Genomic DNA, 14,909 nt, shown 5'->3' with positions numbered 1-14,909 from the left:
GTCCTTACCCCAGCGCTGCCCCTTGGCTCTCTCGCCTGCCCTTTTGCTCAGACGCACTCCAAAACCTGCCCTGAAATCCCTTCCCTCAGCTGCAGCTTCATCCAGATGAGGCGGTCATTCCTGGATCAGGAGTTTTCTCGTCTCCGGGCACTTTCCCCTACGCATTTCCCTGCTGCCTGCTTAAATCCTCCCTGTAATGCCATCCTCACTGGCTTGGCCACGGCAGCTGGGCATCGAGGTGCAAGCGAGCGGCGAGTGCCAGGGATTAAACACGATATTTGTGTCCTCTGGGGGAACGAGGGCAGCGTCTGGGCAAAGCCCGGAGCTCCAAGGATTCCATTTCACACTGCCTTTTGTTCCCAGCCCTGTCGCAGCCCTCCCCGCTCGCCCACCAGCCTCCTCAGCACGCAGAGGGGACGATGCCGGGCAGCGGTGCGGGCAGCGAGGCTGGCAGCCCCCTGCGCCCCAGCCACCGGGTCAGGGCCATGCCAGGCATGGCAGAGCTTGGGGGGCTGCAGCGGTGGCTGACAGGCATCCTTGGGCTGCCAGCACCATTCCCACCCCAGCACGCCCACGCCACCAGGGTAAGGTGAGAGGGAGGGGAGATAAAATTAACAGACTAAAAATACTGAAGACAAAACAGAACGCCCAAGCGGCCCAGTCCCAATAGCCAGTAGTTCTGCCCCACGAGGGCAGCAGACCCTGGCAGAGGTTTTGCAGGATTGCTGCCTGCCGGTTCAGTGTCTTCCACTGCAGAAATGCAGCCTCTGCCCAGGGCAGCTGGGCAGCATGAGTGCCAGTGCTCCCAGTGCTGCAGGACTTGGCCCCGCACGGGCTGCCGGAGCCTGGGATGGGGAGAGTTAATGGTGTGCGTCTCACCAGGACCAGGGCAAGTGTCTGGCTTAACTGGGTGACAGGTGCCTCGGTGGGGGGTGACACATGAGAGAGGAGCCCTGCATTCCTGCCCAGCTTTGTGGGAGCTCAGCATCCGCCTCCGGCCTCCTCCCAGCGCTCTCGGATGGGGCGCTGCATCTGAGCTGGCACTGCGGCAGGGACGGTCCCTTTGGCCAGAGACGGGGTGGCCAGACTTCTGCTCTTCGAGCATCACAAGCGATGGGACCCCGTTGCATCCAGGACAGCGGGGCTCCTCCGCCTCCAGCAGCCGAGCAGCACCCAGATTTGCCATGCCAGCGCTGCGATGGGGCATCAAGGCTCCCAAAGATACCTGGCAGGACCGAGGTGAAACATCCATGTCCCAAGGCTTGGGGGACTGTAGCCGGGGTCCCCCCGGGCCAAGACCTCCCTGCATGTCCCAGCGGAGGGGAAAAGCCCGGCCCCAGCCCGAGTGACAAACGCAGGTGGGATTGCTCCTGTGCAGTCCCTGCCGCGGGTCAGCATCTCCAGTGTGGGAGCTGCGGGGCCGCCTGGCACTTCGTTAACCTTGAAACCCTCTCTGGCTCACATGTCACGTCAGCCGCTGACAACAACAAGCTGCTATTCCAGATTAGAGAGAGAGGGACAGAGAAAGTCAGAGACAACAGGATTGGGGGTGGCTAACTTACCTATTACAGCCAAAAGTGGGCATGGGGTTATTTTTAACCCGGAGTGGGATGTATTTATTGTTTCAGGCCAGGGGAAGGGAGGGACTGCCTCCGAGACGCCTCTCGCAGCAACATCGGCAGCTGTGCGAAGCCATGGTGAGTATCGAGAGCCCAAAGCTCCAGCGGGAAGAGGCAAAATTCATTAGCTTTTTCACCAGGATAGCTTTAACGGGCAGGGAGCGGTGGAGGCAACAGGGATCTGATAGCCAAAGGTCCCTCCTGCCCTGGAAAGGGGGTGAGCAAGCCAGGGAGCATTGGCAGCATCCCGTGGGGAACAGGGAAGTGTCTCCCATGCTAGCAGAGCTTTCCAGCTGGGGTAGACCTCTTTGGGGTCCAAATGCCATCTTTCTGCTTTCCCTTCCTCCATGCAGCCAGAGGAAGAGCAGCTGTGTCCCCCAAAACCCTGCTGAAACAAGGGACGATGGGCAGGGTGGGACGGTGAGCGGCTCTGTCCTCCGCTCCTGTTTAAAAGATGCATCGAGCCATTTCTGGTTATTTCAAGCCTTGGTGCAGGAGGAGACAGATTTTTTAATAAGCAAACGTTTTGATGAGCGCTTTGTTCTTAGTGAGAGGCACAGTGGGGTAAGGAAGCACCTAACGACTGCAGCCCTTGCGTGCAACCTCAGCAGCGTGCTCCCAAACCCGGGTTTCCACCCAGGGAGATCTCACCCCAGTGCCGATCCTTTTACCTGCCGTAGCCTTTGGTGGGGAAGCAATTTCCCAACTCATCTTTCTCAGACCTATTTGGCTAAATTCATCAGGAAAGCAAAGACGGAGCTGTAATTTAAGCAGGAATCTTAACGCCCCTCAGTATCTTGGAGGGTCGCATGTGTCCAGATCTGCTGAGCAACACACAGGGAAACCACCAAGCACCCAAGTGCAGCGGCAGCACCCGCCCAGAGCTACCGTGAAGGACTCACGACTAAGAATAGGGTAGTTTCATGCTTTTATTCCACGCCATAAAAAGCCAGTGAGTTAGTGATACATACTTGAACCCCTGCAGGCACCCAAGAAAGCCAAGAAGAGGATTGAAGGTGCTAATTCCAATGTCTTCTCCATGTTCGAGCAGGCCCAGATCCAGGAATTCAAAGAGGTAGGTGGGTTTGCTAGAAACGACCGAGGGTCCTTGATGCAATGTGACCTTCAGCTCTTTCCTCAGCGCTTTCAGATTGGTGATAGCTGATTTGCAACAAGAGGCAGCATGCCTGGTTTTGAGTCATTTTATTTTAAAAGTGCGAATAACAACTCGGTGACACTGTTAAATACGGCATCGCCCCAAAGCTTCCTAGGAGCCTGCACCCCACAGAGGAGCCGGCAGCATCCAGGAGAGCAGGGGCACGTCCTCCCAGCCAGCTCCCACCTGCCGTGCCAGGAGCTCTTCACGACTTACCCCCTGCACAGCTGGCACGTGGTCCTGTGTAGATCCCAGTTACAGGGATAACTGGTCCCAGTTGGGGGAGCTGATGGCTCAGGGTGTCCTCCCCGGTTGGTCTCATCCCGGGCTTTGGCCAAGGAGAGGGTCTATACAGCAGGAAGGTTTGAGCTGCTGTAGGAAGCCATCACCCCACATTGCCCAAGAGCGCAGGGGCCAGGATTGCTCCTGGGTGCATCATCCAGGGTGATGGTTGTTGCGTCCTCACTGGGTGAGGACCCCCAGAGCCCCATCCTGTGCGGGGCTTGAAGGGCTCTGCTCCCATCCCGTTCCATGGGAGGAGGAGAAGGAGGGTTCTAAAGCTTTTGCAATGGCCACCAGCTCTCCCTGTGCTCCCTGCCCTCCTCCTGTGCTTCTAGGCATTCACCATCATGGATCAGAACCGGGACGGCTTCATCGACAAGGCGGATCTGAGAGATACATTTGCTGCGCTCGGTGAGCCCCTTTAGGACCCTCCCCTCCCCAACAGCTTTGATGACATTAGACCTATTAAGTGAGAAACCGGCTGTGAGCCCCCATTTAACCAAGCCCCAGCAGTTAACTGGATCTCCTGTTTTGCTGAAAACCTCCTGATCCAAAACCACTTCTGTTAGCCCGTGAAATCCCGTGCGGGGTGGCTCAGAGCAGCTCCCGCAGCAGTGGGTGTTTAATCCTGTAGGTACTAGAGAAGAGCCAGCTCCTGGATTATACCCAGCCAAATGCTCCCTGCCTTCTCGCATGCTAAGAAGCACCTGGCTGTGCCCATCTCACGGCACCCCTGGGTGTATGGGCATTAGGGGGATTTACGGGATTTGTGGGAAACTGTGAAGTTGTGAGCTTGGCTCTCTCATCACAGAGGCCAGCACGAACCAGCAATGGGTCCAAGGAGTCCCAAAGACAGCCCAGTCTCAGGTAAAAGGATGTAGGCATTCAGTCCTGTTCACTTCTGACACCGGGGCCAGGGGGAACAACGGTGCTGGTAGTTTTGACCCAAAACATCTCCCGAGGGGGGTTGAAGCAGGCTAATCCATGGGGCAGTGTGGCAAGGGAAGGAAGCAGCACAGCTCAGTCCTTTGCAGCCCTCTCTTCTGTGATCCTGGAGCCTGAGAAACCAGAGCTGGAGATGTCCAGCACACCCATCCTCTGCCAGCGCGTGATTCTCCCTTCCTCACTTCTGCTATTGCCGTTCCTTGTTGGAGGTGGCTCCCCAGGGCTGTGCCACTTCCCTTGGATGGGGGAAAAACCTCCAGGGCAAGGCTCCCTCAGTGCGTCCTTTAGCCCCTGGCACACAGAGCAGAGCCCGGAGGTCTGCACGCATTTGCGGCCGGACAGGGACATGCGATTCACCCAATGCTGCTCTCCCCTAGGGCGCCTGAATGTGAAAAATGAGGAGATCGATGAGATGATAAAGGAGGCGCCGGGCCCAATCAACTTCACTGTGTTCCTCACCATGTTTGGGGAGAAACTCAAGGGTGAGAGGGCACCTGGGGAGCTGGGGGGGGGGGCTTGGTGGGCACCCACACCACCACCGATATCCTGTCCCACTTGGGGAAGCCACCCAACTCCCGGAGCCTCCGTCACCCTTGCAGGTGAGACCCGTCAGAGGCTCCTTGGAGGCCTCAGATGGGAGCTGCTAAAGGAAAGGCAGGTGGCACCGACTGCCGTACTGCAGCGTGCAGAGCCCGGGAAGGGGGTCAGAGCAACGATGCGTCCCACACTAGAGCCAAGACGTGACACCTGGGGATGACCACGGGATACCTGTGAAATTATCTCCCTCACCCATCCCTCCCACACCCCTTAGTGCCACCTTCTCCCGGTGGCAGCACAGGGACCCCCCCAAGGACAGAGGCTTTGGTGGGACCATCACTGGCAACAACCCCTCTCCCCAAGAGCTCCAGTCCTTGTCCTCCAAATCCTGGACTTGGGCGCTCTCCCTGCCTCCCCGTCCCAAGACACCACAGATAGGACAAAATCAGTGTCACGTAGCCTGAGCAACTGTCCCCAGGGAGGACCCTGCACCCCAAAACTCATGCAGACTTGCAGTACCAACAGTCCCAAAGGCAGGGCTGGGGCTGTCCATCCAGAGACCTGGATCTCATCCCGTGTCTCCTCAACCTGTTGGGGGCTATGAGTAGGTCTCTGTGCCTCAGTTTCCCCGGCAATTAAAAGAAAAAACAACAGGCCATGATACTGCTGTCCCCATAGAAAGAGGGGACAGGAGATCTTGCAGCGCCTCTGAGTCTGCTAACACCAATGGTGGCACCGATGGCCACCCTGGCAAGGGCACTGGCTACAGCATGACTTTGACCCAACAGCCCCATCTGGCTGCACCCTGTATCACTTACGCAGCCCAAAGCATGCAGCCTCCTCGCAGATCTCCAGGAGGCTACGCGGCCCCAAGGGCCTGTGCCTAGAGCTCTATAAATACACCCAAAAGATTAGATAAACGACAGATGCCAGCGCGGTGGCGAGACAGCCTGCTTTGTAGGCGCACCGCAACCCTACGTCTACTCCTCTACGTGTCACCACCCGCGCTTGAGGCCCCGGCTGGCACGGGAGGGCTGTGGGGTCAGCGTTCCCACAGGGACCCTGCTTCCCAGCCTGCCCCCCATCTTCCCCCTGAAGGCTGGGGAAAGCAGGAGGCTGCAGCTGGATTCCTCCTCTGCCGCCTCCAATGGCTGTGGCCACGTCACCCACAGGTGCTGACCCAGAGGAGACGATCCTGAATGCGTTCAAGGTGTTCGATCCAGAGGGGAAGGGCCTGAAATCCGCCTAGTGAGTGCAGGGGTGTCCAGGGGGGAGGGCGGGCGTCCCCACCGAGGCCCCCTGGTGCTCACCACTCTCTCTTGTTTGCAGCATCAAAGAAATGCTGATGACGCAGGGCGAGAGGTTTTCCCAGGAAGAGGTACGAGCTCCTTCCCACCCTCTGCCAGCCTCCCGTGCCCTCCATCCCGACAGACCCCCAGCCCTCCTCCCAGCCTCAGCCCCAAACCCTTCTGTGCCACCTTTTCACCCTGGCTCTTTCCCGGCAGATCGATCAGATGTTCGCAGCCTTCCCTCCAGACGTGTCTGGCAACCTGGATTACAAAAACCTTGTCCATGTCATTACTCACGGTGAAGAGAAGGACTAGCCCACGCTCGGTGCTGGGGCTGGCACCACGAGATCACCTCTCTCTAGGTCGCACGGGGGGGTCCCTTTGCCTCTCCCCCTGGGGAACACGTGAATGGCATTCACATTAAACTGCCTTTTGGCGAGAGGAAATCCAGCCGCTGGTGCGAATGGTGCTTGGGCTTGCGTGGTGTGTCTGCACGGTGGGTCTGTGCCCAGCAGGAGCCCCCGGTCCCATCCCAGACCCCGCTGCCCTCAGCCTCCCGGCCCCACAGCACATCAACCCTCGTGTGCCCTTGAGTCCCTCTGTCCCGCTGTTTCCCAGCCTGGCCCAGCTCCCAGCCCCAAACAGCCCATTTCGCACTGGGCTGTGGCTAGCAGCCATCTGGTCCCACGAGCCCAGGGCCAGCACTGAGCTTGGCTTTACTTTAGGCAGCACAGAGCTGCCTGCTTCTCCCAGCTTAGCAGGGAACACTCAGCAAGAGCACTCAGCCCCCCTGCATCCCCCCATGCCCTCCCCGGGCCCCTTGGGCAGGCACGGCGCAGGACCGGGACCGCGGTCCCCGTCTCCTCCCTAGCAGCCACGCGAAGCCCGGCTGTGGGAAGCACACTGAGCTGTGCAACGGGGACAGCACCCCGCCGGAGAGCAGCTGCTCCCGCCCCCGGCCACGGCTGCTGTCAGCAGTGGGCGAAGCCATGCCAAAATATCACCCGGCGAGCTTTTGAAGCCTGCAGAAGGTGTTGGGCTCCTTCCAGAGGGGAAGGGAGCTGGAACGACAGCCAGCGTGACAAAGCAGAGGGGGAGCTCAAGAAGTGAAACTGTTTATTTAACTCATTCCCGTAGGGCTTTCACACCTTGACGTCATTCCTCCCCTTCTTGCCCGTGCCGGCGGTGTTGCTCCGCTCCTTCTCCCGGCTCTGGATAACCAGCTGGCGCAGCTGGTCGTGGTCCAGCGGCACATCCACTGCTTAAGAAAATGGCCACCCCGTCACACACGCCACCAACGGGCTTTATATACCCGGTGGGGCGGGGCGGGCTGGTTGGGATTGGCTGGGAAGGATAGCTGACAGCGGGGGATTGGCCAGGCAGACGGGGGGAATTGTGGATTGGCTGGCTGCGTGGCCATGGCCCCTCCCTCCCACCTCCCACACTCACAGGCATCGACGGCGTCGGCGGCGCCGTCCAGGGCGGGGGACAGCGGGCAGAGCCGGGCCCGATCCATCACCCAGAGGAGCTCGGTGCTGCCCAGCAGCGGGTTGGCGAAGGGCTGGGCTGGGTGCGAGCCGTCAGCCAACATGTAGCGCAGGGTGGACTCCATCAGCAGGAGCTCGTTGGTCTTCTTGTCCACGAGACCTGGGTGGGAGGCAGCACCGTCCCGCAGGGCCCCTGCACCAGGCCCCTGCCCAAATCCACCCCCGGCTGTTTGCTGAGCAGGGGATCCACTGATTTCCCCGCGGCAGTGCCATCGGGCAGCCTGTCTCCCCAGGAGCAAGGGCCCGAGGCTGGGTCCCACACCCAGAGGCAAGATGAGGGCTTGAGGGTCCACTGGGATGTTTATGTAGCCAGGTTAGCCCCTGAATTTGCTGGGAATCTGGCACCCCAAATTCACATTAGGGACACCCATGCATGATGGGGCGGGGGGAAAAAAAGCTCAGTTAAAACATGGTGCAAGGGGGTGGTGGACATACAAGGTCCAGGCCATGAGGCAGGGGAAGATGGGCAGCCCTGACCCACCGAAAAACTGCATCAGGTTCAGATCCGTGATCTGCCTGTTTTCTCCAAGCTGCTTCATTATGTTTGTAGCATCGCAGTTGCTTTCTTTGAACAGAGCCTCCGTGCGAGATTTGAGCTGGCCCAGGACTTTGCTGCTCTCTTTGCATCTGTCTTCGTACCATTTGGCTTCCTCAGTGGTTTCCATTAGTTCTTCCTATCAGCAAAGATTTTGCTAGGTGTCACACCAGCCCCCTGCTCCTCCACCACCCCAGTGCTGGCCAGTTCCAGTCTGGACACTGGAAACAACCCAGGAGAGGCTGTGGGATGCTCCCATCCCTGCAGGAGAAAGGGTCTATGAAGGGGATCCCAAGCTCCCCGTGCCTCAGATGAGGCCCCAGGCACTGGAGGACCAGGGCTGGCAGGAGCCCTGCAGTCACCCCCTCACCATGCACTGGGAGACAGGGCTGCCAAAGCCGATGCAGGGGCTTTTTCTGCTCACGCCTCTCCAGCCACTAGCCAGAGCAGCGTTGACAGGACCAGACTCCCTAGGACACGTGCCAGGACAGCCAGGGGTCTGCTGCCTTCGCAGAGGGAAATCCGGGCTGCCATACCTCCAGCTCCTGCAGGATGTTAAGGCTGCTGTTCTCTACATACTCCTGGTCCGTCACGAGGACTGTAATTTCATTCTGTGTAAACACAAGCACACGGAGGGGGAACTGGCTGAATGCCCACCAGAGGTGCCTAACAGAGGCTGGGGACCATCCCTCCACCCTGGGAGCCGGGACACCCCACTTGACCCCTCTGGGGACCACTGTCCCCAGGCCAGGAGGGCAGGTGATGACCCCACAACAGGCAGCACTTCTCACTGCAGCCAGCCCCACACAGGGCCGGGGCAGCTCCTGGCCCTCCTGCACACTGCAATATTTTTTCTGGGTACACGGTGGCAGCATTGAGACACTTTTAGCTCTGAGAACGCAGAGTTCTGTCTATTGGAGTTATATTTTTGGCTACCCCTTTGCATTCCCCTAATCCCAGCCGTGAGCTGGGCGCTGGTGTGCGCAGTGATGCCGGACACCTGGGAGAGGAAAAACCCACCCCAGCCCAAAAGCATCAGCTGAGAAAGGGGAGACACAAAGAGTCTGGAACAGACCTGGAGGTCCTTGATCCTCCACTGCATCTTCTCCATCTCGTTGTTCATCTCGGTGGCGTAGCTGAAGCAGGCAAAGTTCTTCTCCTCCTTTTCGATGAAGCCATGCAACAGCCGGTCAATGTCTCCATCCTCCGCCAGCTCCAGCAGGCGCTTGTAAGCCACCTCCCGGCTTTCGAAGCTCTCCCCTTGGCTCCGCTTCGCCCGCTGGGCTGCCTTCAAGGCTAAGGGAGAGATGGAGAACCCGGGCTGTGCGTGTCCCTGCAGGCTGCCCTTTGCTGAGCCTTCCCCTGCAGGCGCTGTGGGATTTGGCGTGGTGCTCGGGGCAGGGAGGGAGCAGTGCCGGAGGGGCAGAGAGTGTCTTTATTTCACCCAGAAACTAAGCAGGGAGCTCACAGTCCTCATGGGAATGGGGCAAACATAGTGGGATCCCTCCCCAGGGGGATAAAAGGAGCCACAGTTGCACACAGGGGCAGCTCCCTGCCTCACCATCCCTCCCTCTGCCCCAAGGGCACCCCAAGGCACATGGTGCTGGGTGGTCTCACTCTGTTCATCACTGTTCATCCTTTTTGCTTGTAGGGTGAAGGTTGGGTGAAGGAGCCTGCGGGCAGGGAGAGGCCCTGCCTTTGGGATGCAGTGCTATAAACCGCTATAAGCAGCCCCTTTGCCAACCCTGCAGACTCCTGGTTTGCGGTCCCAGTTGCACATATTTTCTCTCATCTGATACCTTTTTTCTTTTTGGCCTGTTCCTCCAATTCAGAGCGATCTGTAAATTTGGCGAGAATGAAGGTTTTCAGTTTGGTCTCCTGGTCAAGGACACGCTCCCGCTCCTGCAGCTCGACATGGTACTGGACAGTGTCTTTGCTGTGCCTTTCGTTCATGGCTGAAATCCTTGCCAGAGCCTCCATCCTGCACACAGAGAGCAGCAGGTTACACCACGTGTAGGTATAAGAATTTGTATTCCTGGCCAGCTCTGTCTGACCTAGGAAAGCCCCCGTGACGCTGTGCAAGTTGCCCGGCTCTCACCCAGCTGCAGCTGTGTTAGCCCAAGGCCAGCAGAAAGCTAAGATAGCTCTTGGTGGGGTTTTGTACTCAGACACAGCACCCAACTGTGACAGCCAGGCTCACTTTGACCAGAGCTGGCTGGCCCCTGCTCCAGGTCTGCTGCAGCCCCACATGCGGGCTCAGGTGGGACTCAGAGGAAAGAGACCGCTCCATGGGGCAATTCACCCCATCCCGAGAAATGTCTGGAATAGGTGGAGTAAATCACCCTGGAGGTACCAGTCTGCCTGCACTGACCAAGCACCTAACCCTTAGCACCCAGCTCTAGACAAGAGCGGTGAATCCTCTCTCTGAAGCTGCAATCGGTCTCTTTTTACATCGATATTCATCACCGGCATTGCCCGCCGGTGCCAAGTTTGCCACAGAGCGTTTGCAAGGCCATGTACCGCTGCTCAGAGGCTAGTGCGGATTGCTCAACAGCAGTTTTCATCCTTCTCCTCTGCTGATCCATCTTCTTACAGAGCTTCAAGTAGAAATTGTTCAAAACGGCTTTCTGGATTCGCAGGCTTTCAATCTCTTCTCGGAGCTTCTTATTTCTGGTCAGGGTGGTATCGAAATGGACAGTGGCCTGGGGAGAGGGAATCGAAAGGTTTGAAGCTGGTGCGGGACTGGGGGGCTCAGGTCTCTGCAGAAAGACCTTGGCCAGGGCTGGGACAAACACAGCCCAAGAGATTTTAAGTTGGCCCTGTGCTATCCTCCTCCCCAAGACAGGGGAGGCAACAGTAGGCCAGGCCGATCACGGCAGAGACCTGGAGCTGGCGTTGTCCAAGGCAAGGTGGCTTCAGGCAGCTTGGTTTTATCACTAAACAGGTGCAGACCTTCAGGCTTCTTGGCATGGCACAAGTGCTGCATTTGGGTCACCAAGCTTGAAGGAGCCTTTGAGATATTCTGGGAGCAATCAGGCCAGGGGAACAAGCCAGGTCCTTTATGCAGCTTGTGTCAACCAAATGCATTTGCACCATTACCCTTTGCCCTGACGAAAAAGCGTTTTGCATGCAGGCCCCAGTGTGGCCCCGCACACGGTCTCCAAAGGTCTGCAAAATGTTTGCTTACATTGTATAGACGCATCTCCCGTGTCTCAATCTGCTTTTGCAGCTGTTTGCTACTGCTCGCTTGCTTCACCTTCGCTGCTATCCGGTTTTGCTTCACAATCTTTTTTTCCTGCTCTAGTATCTGTACACACACACAAAAAAAAAAGAAAGTATAATCTCCACCCCTGCATTCTGGACTCTTGTCAGGACACTTAGCCAAAGAAAATACCCTCTGTTGACCTGAACTACAGCAACCATGTCATTAATGATCTCACAGTTATAGAAGCAGCTTTAATCCCAAAAGATCCCCTCCTGCACACGCAGAAACTTAAACTGTAACTAGGAATGGGTTTATTTTCGTGTCACGAAGGAAATGCAGCTGTCTCTGGAGGGAAATTCAGCAGGTGTTGAACAAGGCACAGCGGCACTCTGTGTAGAGTGGAAGAGGCAATGAGGATGGGTTTTTGGCAGTGGTATTGCGCTGGCCAGAGAGGGATCTGTGCAGTCCTCCCTGGGAATGAGTGGAGGAAAACTTTTGCCAGAAGCGGGGAGCTGCCGGAGGAAATAAATCCACGAGAAGAATGAAGCAGTTGGAGAACAATGATGCGGGGGGCAGGTGGGAGAGGTATGACTCAGCCAAGAGATCCCTGATTGAAAGCTAACCCTGTTGTGGAAGGCTCTGCAGCACCTCTAGGAACGGTGAACTACCTGAGCACATTCCCTGACTTCTCTCATGGGCGGCTTGTTAGAGCAGAAAGCTGTGGGGACCTGTCGCTTCTGTAGCACTGGGTTTCCCTTGGCCTCCCACCCCACCGTTGACCAAATCCAAGCAGGCTGTCCTCAGGAGAAATGCTGGGACATCCCTCAGATGTTGCTGCTCCTCTATTTGCCATGTCTCGGGCAACACAACTAAATGTTCCAATTTTGCCTCTTTTTCAGGAGAAAAAAAGAGTCAAAGGAAAAGCAGAGGGATGTTGCGTGACCCCAGGCAGGTGTATGCCATCAAAGAGGAGCTGCAGAGACCTGTGGGACAACAAGGTTGAGAGTCAGACCTTACTTTTCTAGCCAGTGCTGCTGACTTGAATGGGAGCCTGGCTCTAGCCATTTGTCATTGTGTCTTTTGCCAGGAGGCAGCACTATATTCCAAGGCCTGAATTAAACGCATTTTACATCAAGGAGTTTCAGCCATAGGGCTCACTCTGTGACTCTGCTCTGCTCTACCATGCTCAGCCAGGGAACGGTCCAGATGCTCTTACCTGCTTGTCCAGGTCAGCTACCAGGGCTTTTCTGTCTCTAACCAGAGAATCATACTGATATTTGGTCTGCAAAAGGCGTTGGAGCTCCATACAATTTCTGTCGTCCAGCATCGCATTTCTCAAGGACGTGATCTGTCTCAGCGTCAATGACACATCTTTGTGTTCTTGAGTCAGCGACTCTATTTCTTTTCTGCAAAAATGGAACGACAAATGACATTTAGCACATCCCACCTGCAATGCCGGAGCAGGTCCTCACCCCTCCCCATCTCAGTGCCGGGGTCCCCAGATCTCAGCATGGAGGAACCTTCCAAGCACAACGCAGCCGAGCAAAGCTGCACTCACTCCTGAGCCTGCATTTGCTGCTTCACATTGGCACCATAAGATTTCCTCTTCTCCACTGCTATCCGAAACTGTTTCTGCAGTCTCCTGATCTCGATCACAGCCAGCTTTTCTTTCTCCTTCGCAGGGAAGTCCGGCAGCTTCTGCCTCAAAGAGGGCCCTCCCCGCTGCCAGAGAGAGGGAGAGCTTGGTCACTTGGGCAAACGCAACCAGCAATAGTAGACAGCAGAGCTGGACACTGGGGAGCGAGCGGGTTAATGGCATCACCACCTCCAGCTGTTTGTCACCACCTTCAGCTCTTCCCTGCCACCTAAGATGTTCGTTACCACTCGAAACTCTGAGCCACACAAACCAACTCCGTGAGTGCTTCTGATCTGCTTCAGAGCAAAGTCTACTGGGTGCTTTGCTCTTGGGTAACCCACCCCCATGCTACCACCACTCCCCAGGGCAAGGAGTGTTAACGGGGACCAAAATCAGTGCCTGTGGACCACGGCAGCTGAGCCACGCCAGCACCTCGATTCTGGGAGGGCAGGTGACGGCAGGTTGTCACCTCTTTTATCACCTGGCATGCCTGCGAGGACCATGAGTCAGAACCAAACCCACCCGTGCTGCAGATGCGTACGAGCCCAGCAGACTTTGCCCAGGAGCAGAGCAGGAGTGCTCATATCCCCAGCTGTGGGAAGGTGACTTCTAGCTGAGAAACTGCCTAACAGGTAAGCACTGAAGCTATGGCAGTTAGATCCACCACTACCTGTGTCCTCAGCTGACCCATATTCCCCAACCCTGCCTCCCCAACACCCAAATCTTGGGCCACGGCCTCATCCCCAGCGCAGGAGGGCAGGCAGAATCAGCCCCACCACAACCCAACACCTTGCTGGCAACAGAAAGCCTGGCTCCCCGCTGCCTGTCCGGCTCACTGCACGGCAGCATTTATTTCTGCAGGTGAGATCCCCACGGCACATCCTCCGTAGTGCCTGTGGAGACGTTCAGCTTTGGATTGTGCTTCAGTTTTTACCTTCGAGCCCCTCATTTCTTCCAGCTAACTCCGCCAGTTGCTCTGCGGACGCCTCAGGAAGGGGACGAGGGAGCCTCTGCGGGGCCAGGCCTGCTTTCCAAGAGGAGAAATGAAACCCAGGTAAGGGGGTGGTTGTGTCCCCCTGCCCGTCCCTCAGCACCCGCTCGCGTGTTTGGCACATGAGGAAACCATCACAGATGGCTGCGCGATGAATAAAAGGAGAGCATTTGTAGTGATGTCATCGCGAAACACGCTCCTCTTATCGAGTTTATAAGTAGGGGAAGAACAGATGGTTTGAGCTATTCCACCCTGTTTGGTACCTGGGTTTCCATAGAAATCCTGGCGAGGCCAGGCCCCCCCTGTGCCGGCGGGCAGAGCCCCAGGGAGCGCGAGCGGGGGCTATCGCCTGGATTCGGCCCCCATCCCGCTGCAGCCAAGGAGGGCACTGGGGCTGACCCCGCAGCCCTCACCCCCAAAGCTGGTCCCCCCCAGCCCCGCTGCAGCCTCACAGGCTTCCCTGTTCCCCCCCAACACTGCTCACCCCGCCGCAGGGTGCCGCGGTTCCTCTCCAGCCAGGGGACAGGACCACGGCGACAGTTGGGTATTCCCAAGGAACAGCCCCTATTCCCAGTGGGAAGCACAGGAAAGACGAGAGCCCCGGCAGGGAGCCGGTCCTGGTCCGGTCCTGTGCCCTGCACTGCTCCAGGCTCTGTGGAACCGCCGCTGGCCTGGTTGCCACGACAGCGTCATCACACTGGAGTGTGGACGGTTCTCCATGGGGACCGTCACCAAGGAGGACGGAGGGAGGGGGTGGCCGGGGCAGCCCCACCCGCCCCATGGGGAGCGCTGGGAGCCCACGCTACATGGGCCACAGGGGCTTCCATGCCCCAAAACCAGTCCTGAAGCATGTGCTCTGATGTCTCCCTGGCAGTGTGTCCACAGCAAGCAGAAACCCTCATTTTACCAGTTCTTGCTTCCCTTTGTATAGTTTGAATCATCCCATAACCTGGGACTTTGAAGCCTTTTGCTCCAACTGGAAAGCAGCACCCAGGGCTTCGCCGTCCCCAGCAGCGCTTCGGGGCCACGGAGCTGCCGTTCCCTCCCCTTCCTTGCCAGCCCCGCAGCCAGCTCCCTGCGCTTCCTACCCGGTTTCTATCTGTTTTACTCGTGGAGAGGCAGCAATCATCACATCACTGCCATTGCCCTCGGCATCCAGACACCCTT

General features: G+C 57.5%; 2 protein-coding genes across 3 annotated transcripts; one reads left to right on the top strand and one right to left on the bottom strand.

The window, feature by feature from the left end:
* Positions 1 to 1,583: 1,583 nt before the first annotated feature.
* MYL2 (myosin light chain 2) lies at positions 1,584 to 6,143 on the top strand (the record flags this gene model as incomplete). Of its 2 annotated transcripts, XM_082324684.1 has the most annotated exons (7): positions 1,584 to 1,697; positions 2,605 to 2,694; positions 3,393 to 3,468; positions 4,380 to 4,484; positions 5,712 to 5,787; positions 5,869 to 5,917; positions 6,045 to 6,143. In XM_082324684.1, the coding sequence occupies 7 exons, from the start codon at positions 1,584 to 1,586 to the stop codon at positions 6,141 to 6,143; spliced, it is 609 nt and encodes a 202-aa protein (XP_082180810.1). The 2 variants fall into 2 exon arrangements, with proteins under 2 accessions (XP_082180810.1, XP_082180811.1); XM_082324685.1 differs by lacking the exons at positions 1,584 to 1,697; positions 3,393 to 3,468 and having other exon boundaries at positions 2,611 to 2,702; positions 4,345 to 4,484.
* Positions 6,144 to 6,970: 827 nt separating this feature from the next.
* Positions 6,971 to 13,442, bottom strand: CCDC63 (coiled-coil domain containing 63; the record flags this gene model as incomplete). The annotated part of the gene is made up of 10 exons (XM_082324788.1): positions 6,971 to 7,086; positions 7,278 to 7,475; positions 7,857 to 8,049; positions 8,447 to 8,521; positions 8,986 to 9,206; positions 9,710 to 9,891; positions 10,431 to 10,612; positions 12,332 to 12,521; positions 12,674 to 12,837; positions 13,422 to 13,442. The coding sequence occupies 10 exons, from the start codon at positions 13,440 to 13,442 to the stop codon at positions 6,971 to 6,973; spliced, it is 1,542 nt and encodes a 513-aa protein (XP_082180914.1).
* Positions 13,443 to 14,909: the final 1,467 nt, after the last annotated feature.

The sequence above is a fragment of the Platalea leucorodia genome (assembly GCF_965183815.1).
Source record: "Platalea leucorodia genome assembly, chromosome: 12".
Taxonomy (NCBI): Eukaryota; Metazoa; Chordata; class Aves; order Pelecaniformes; family Threskiornithidae; genus Platalea; species Platalea leucorodia.
Note: the sequence above shows the minus strand (reverse complement) of the source record. Positions and strands in the feature narration are given on the sequence as shown.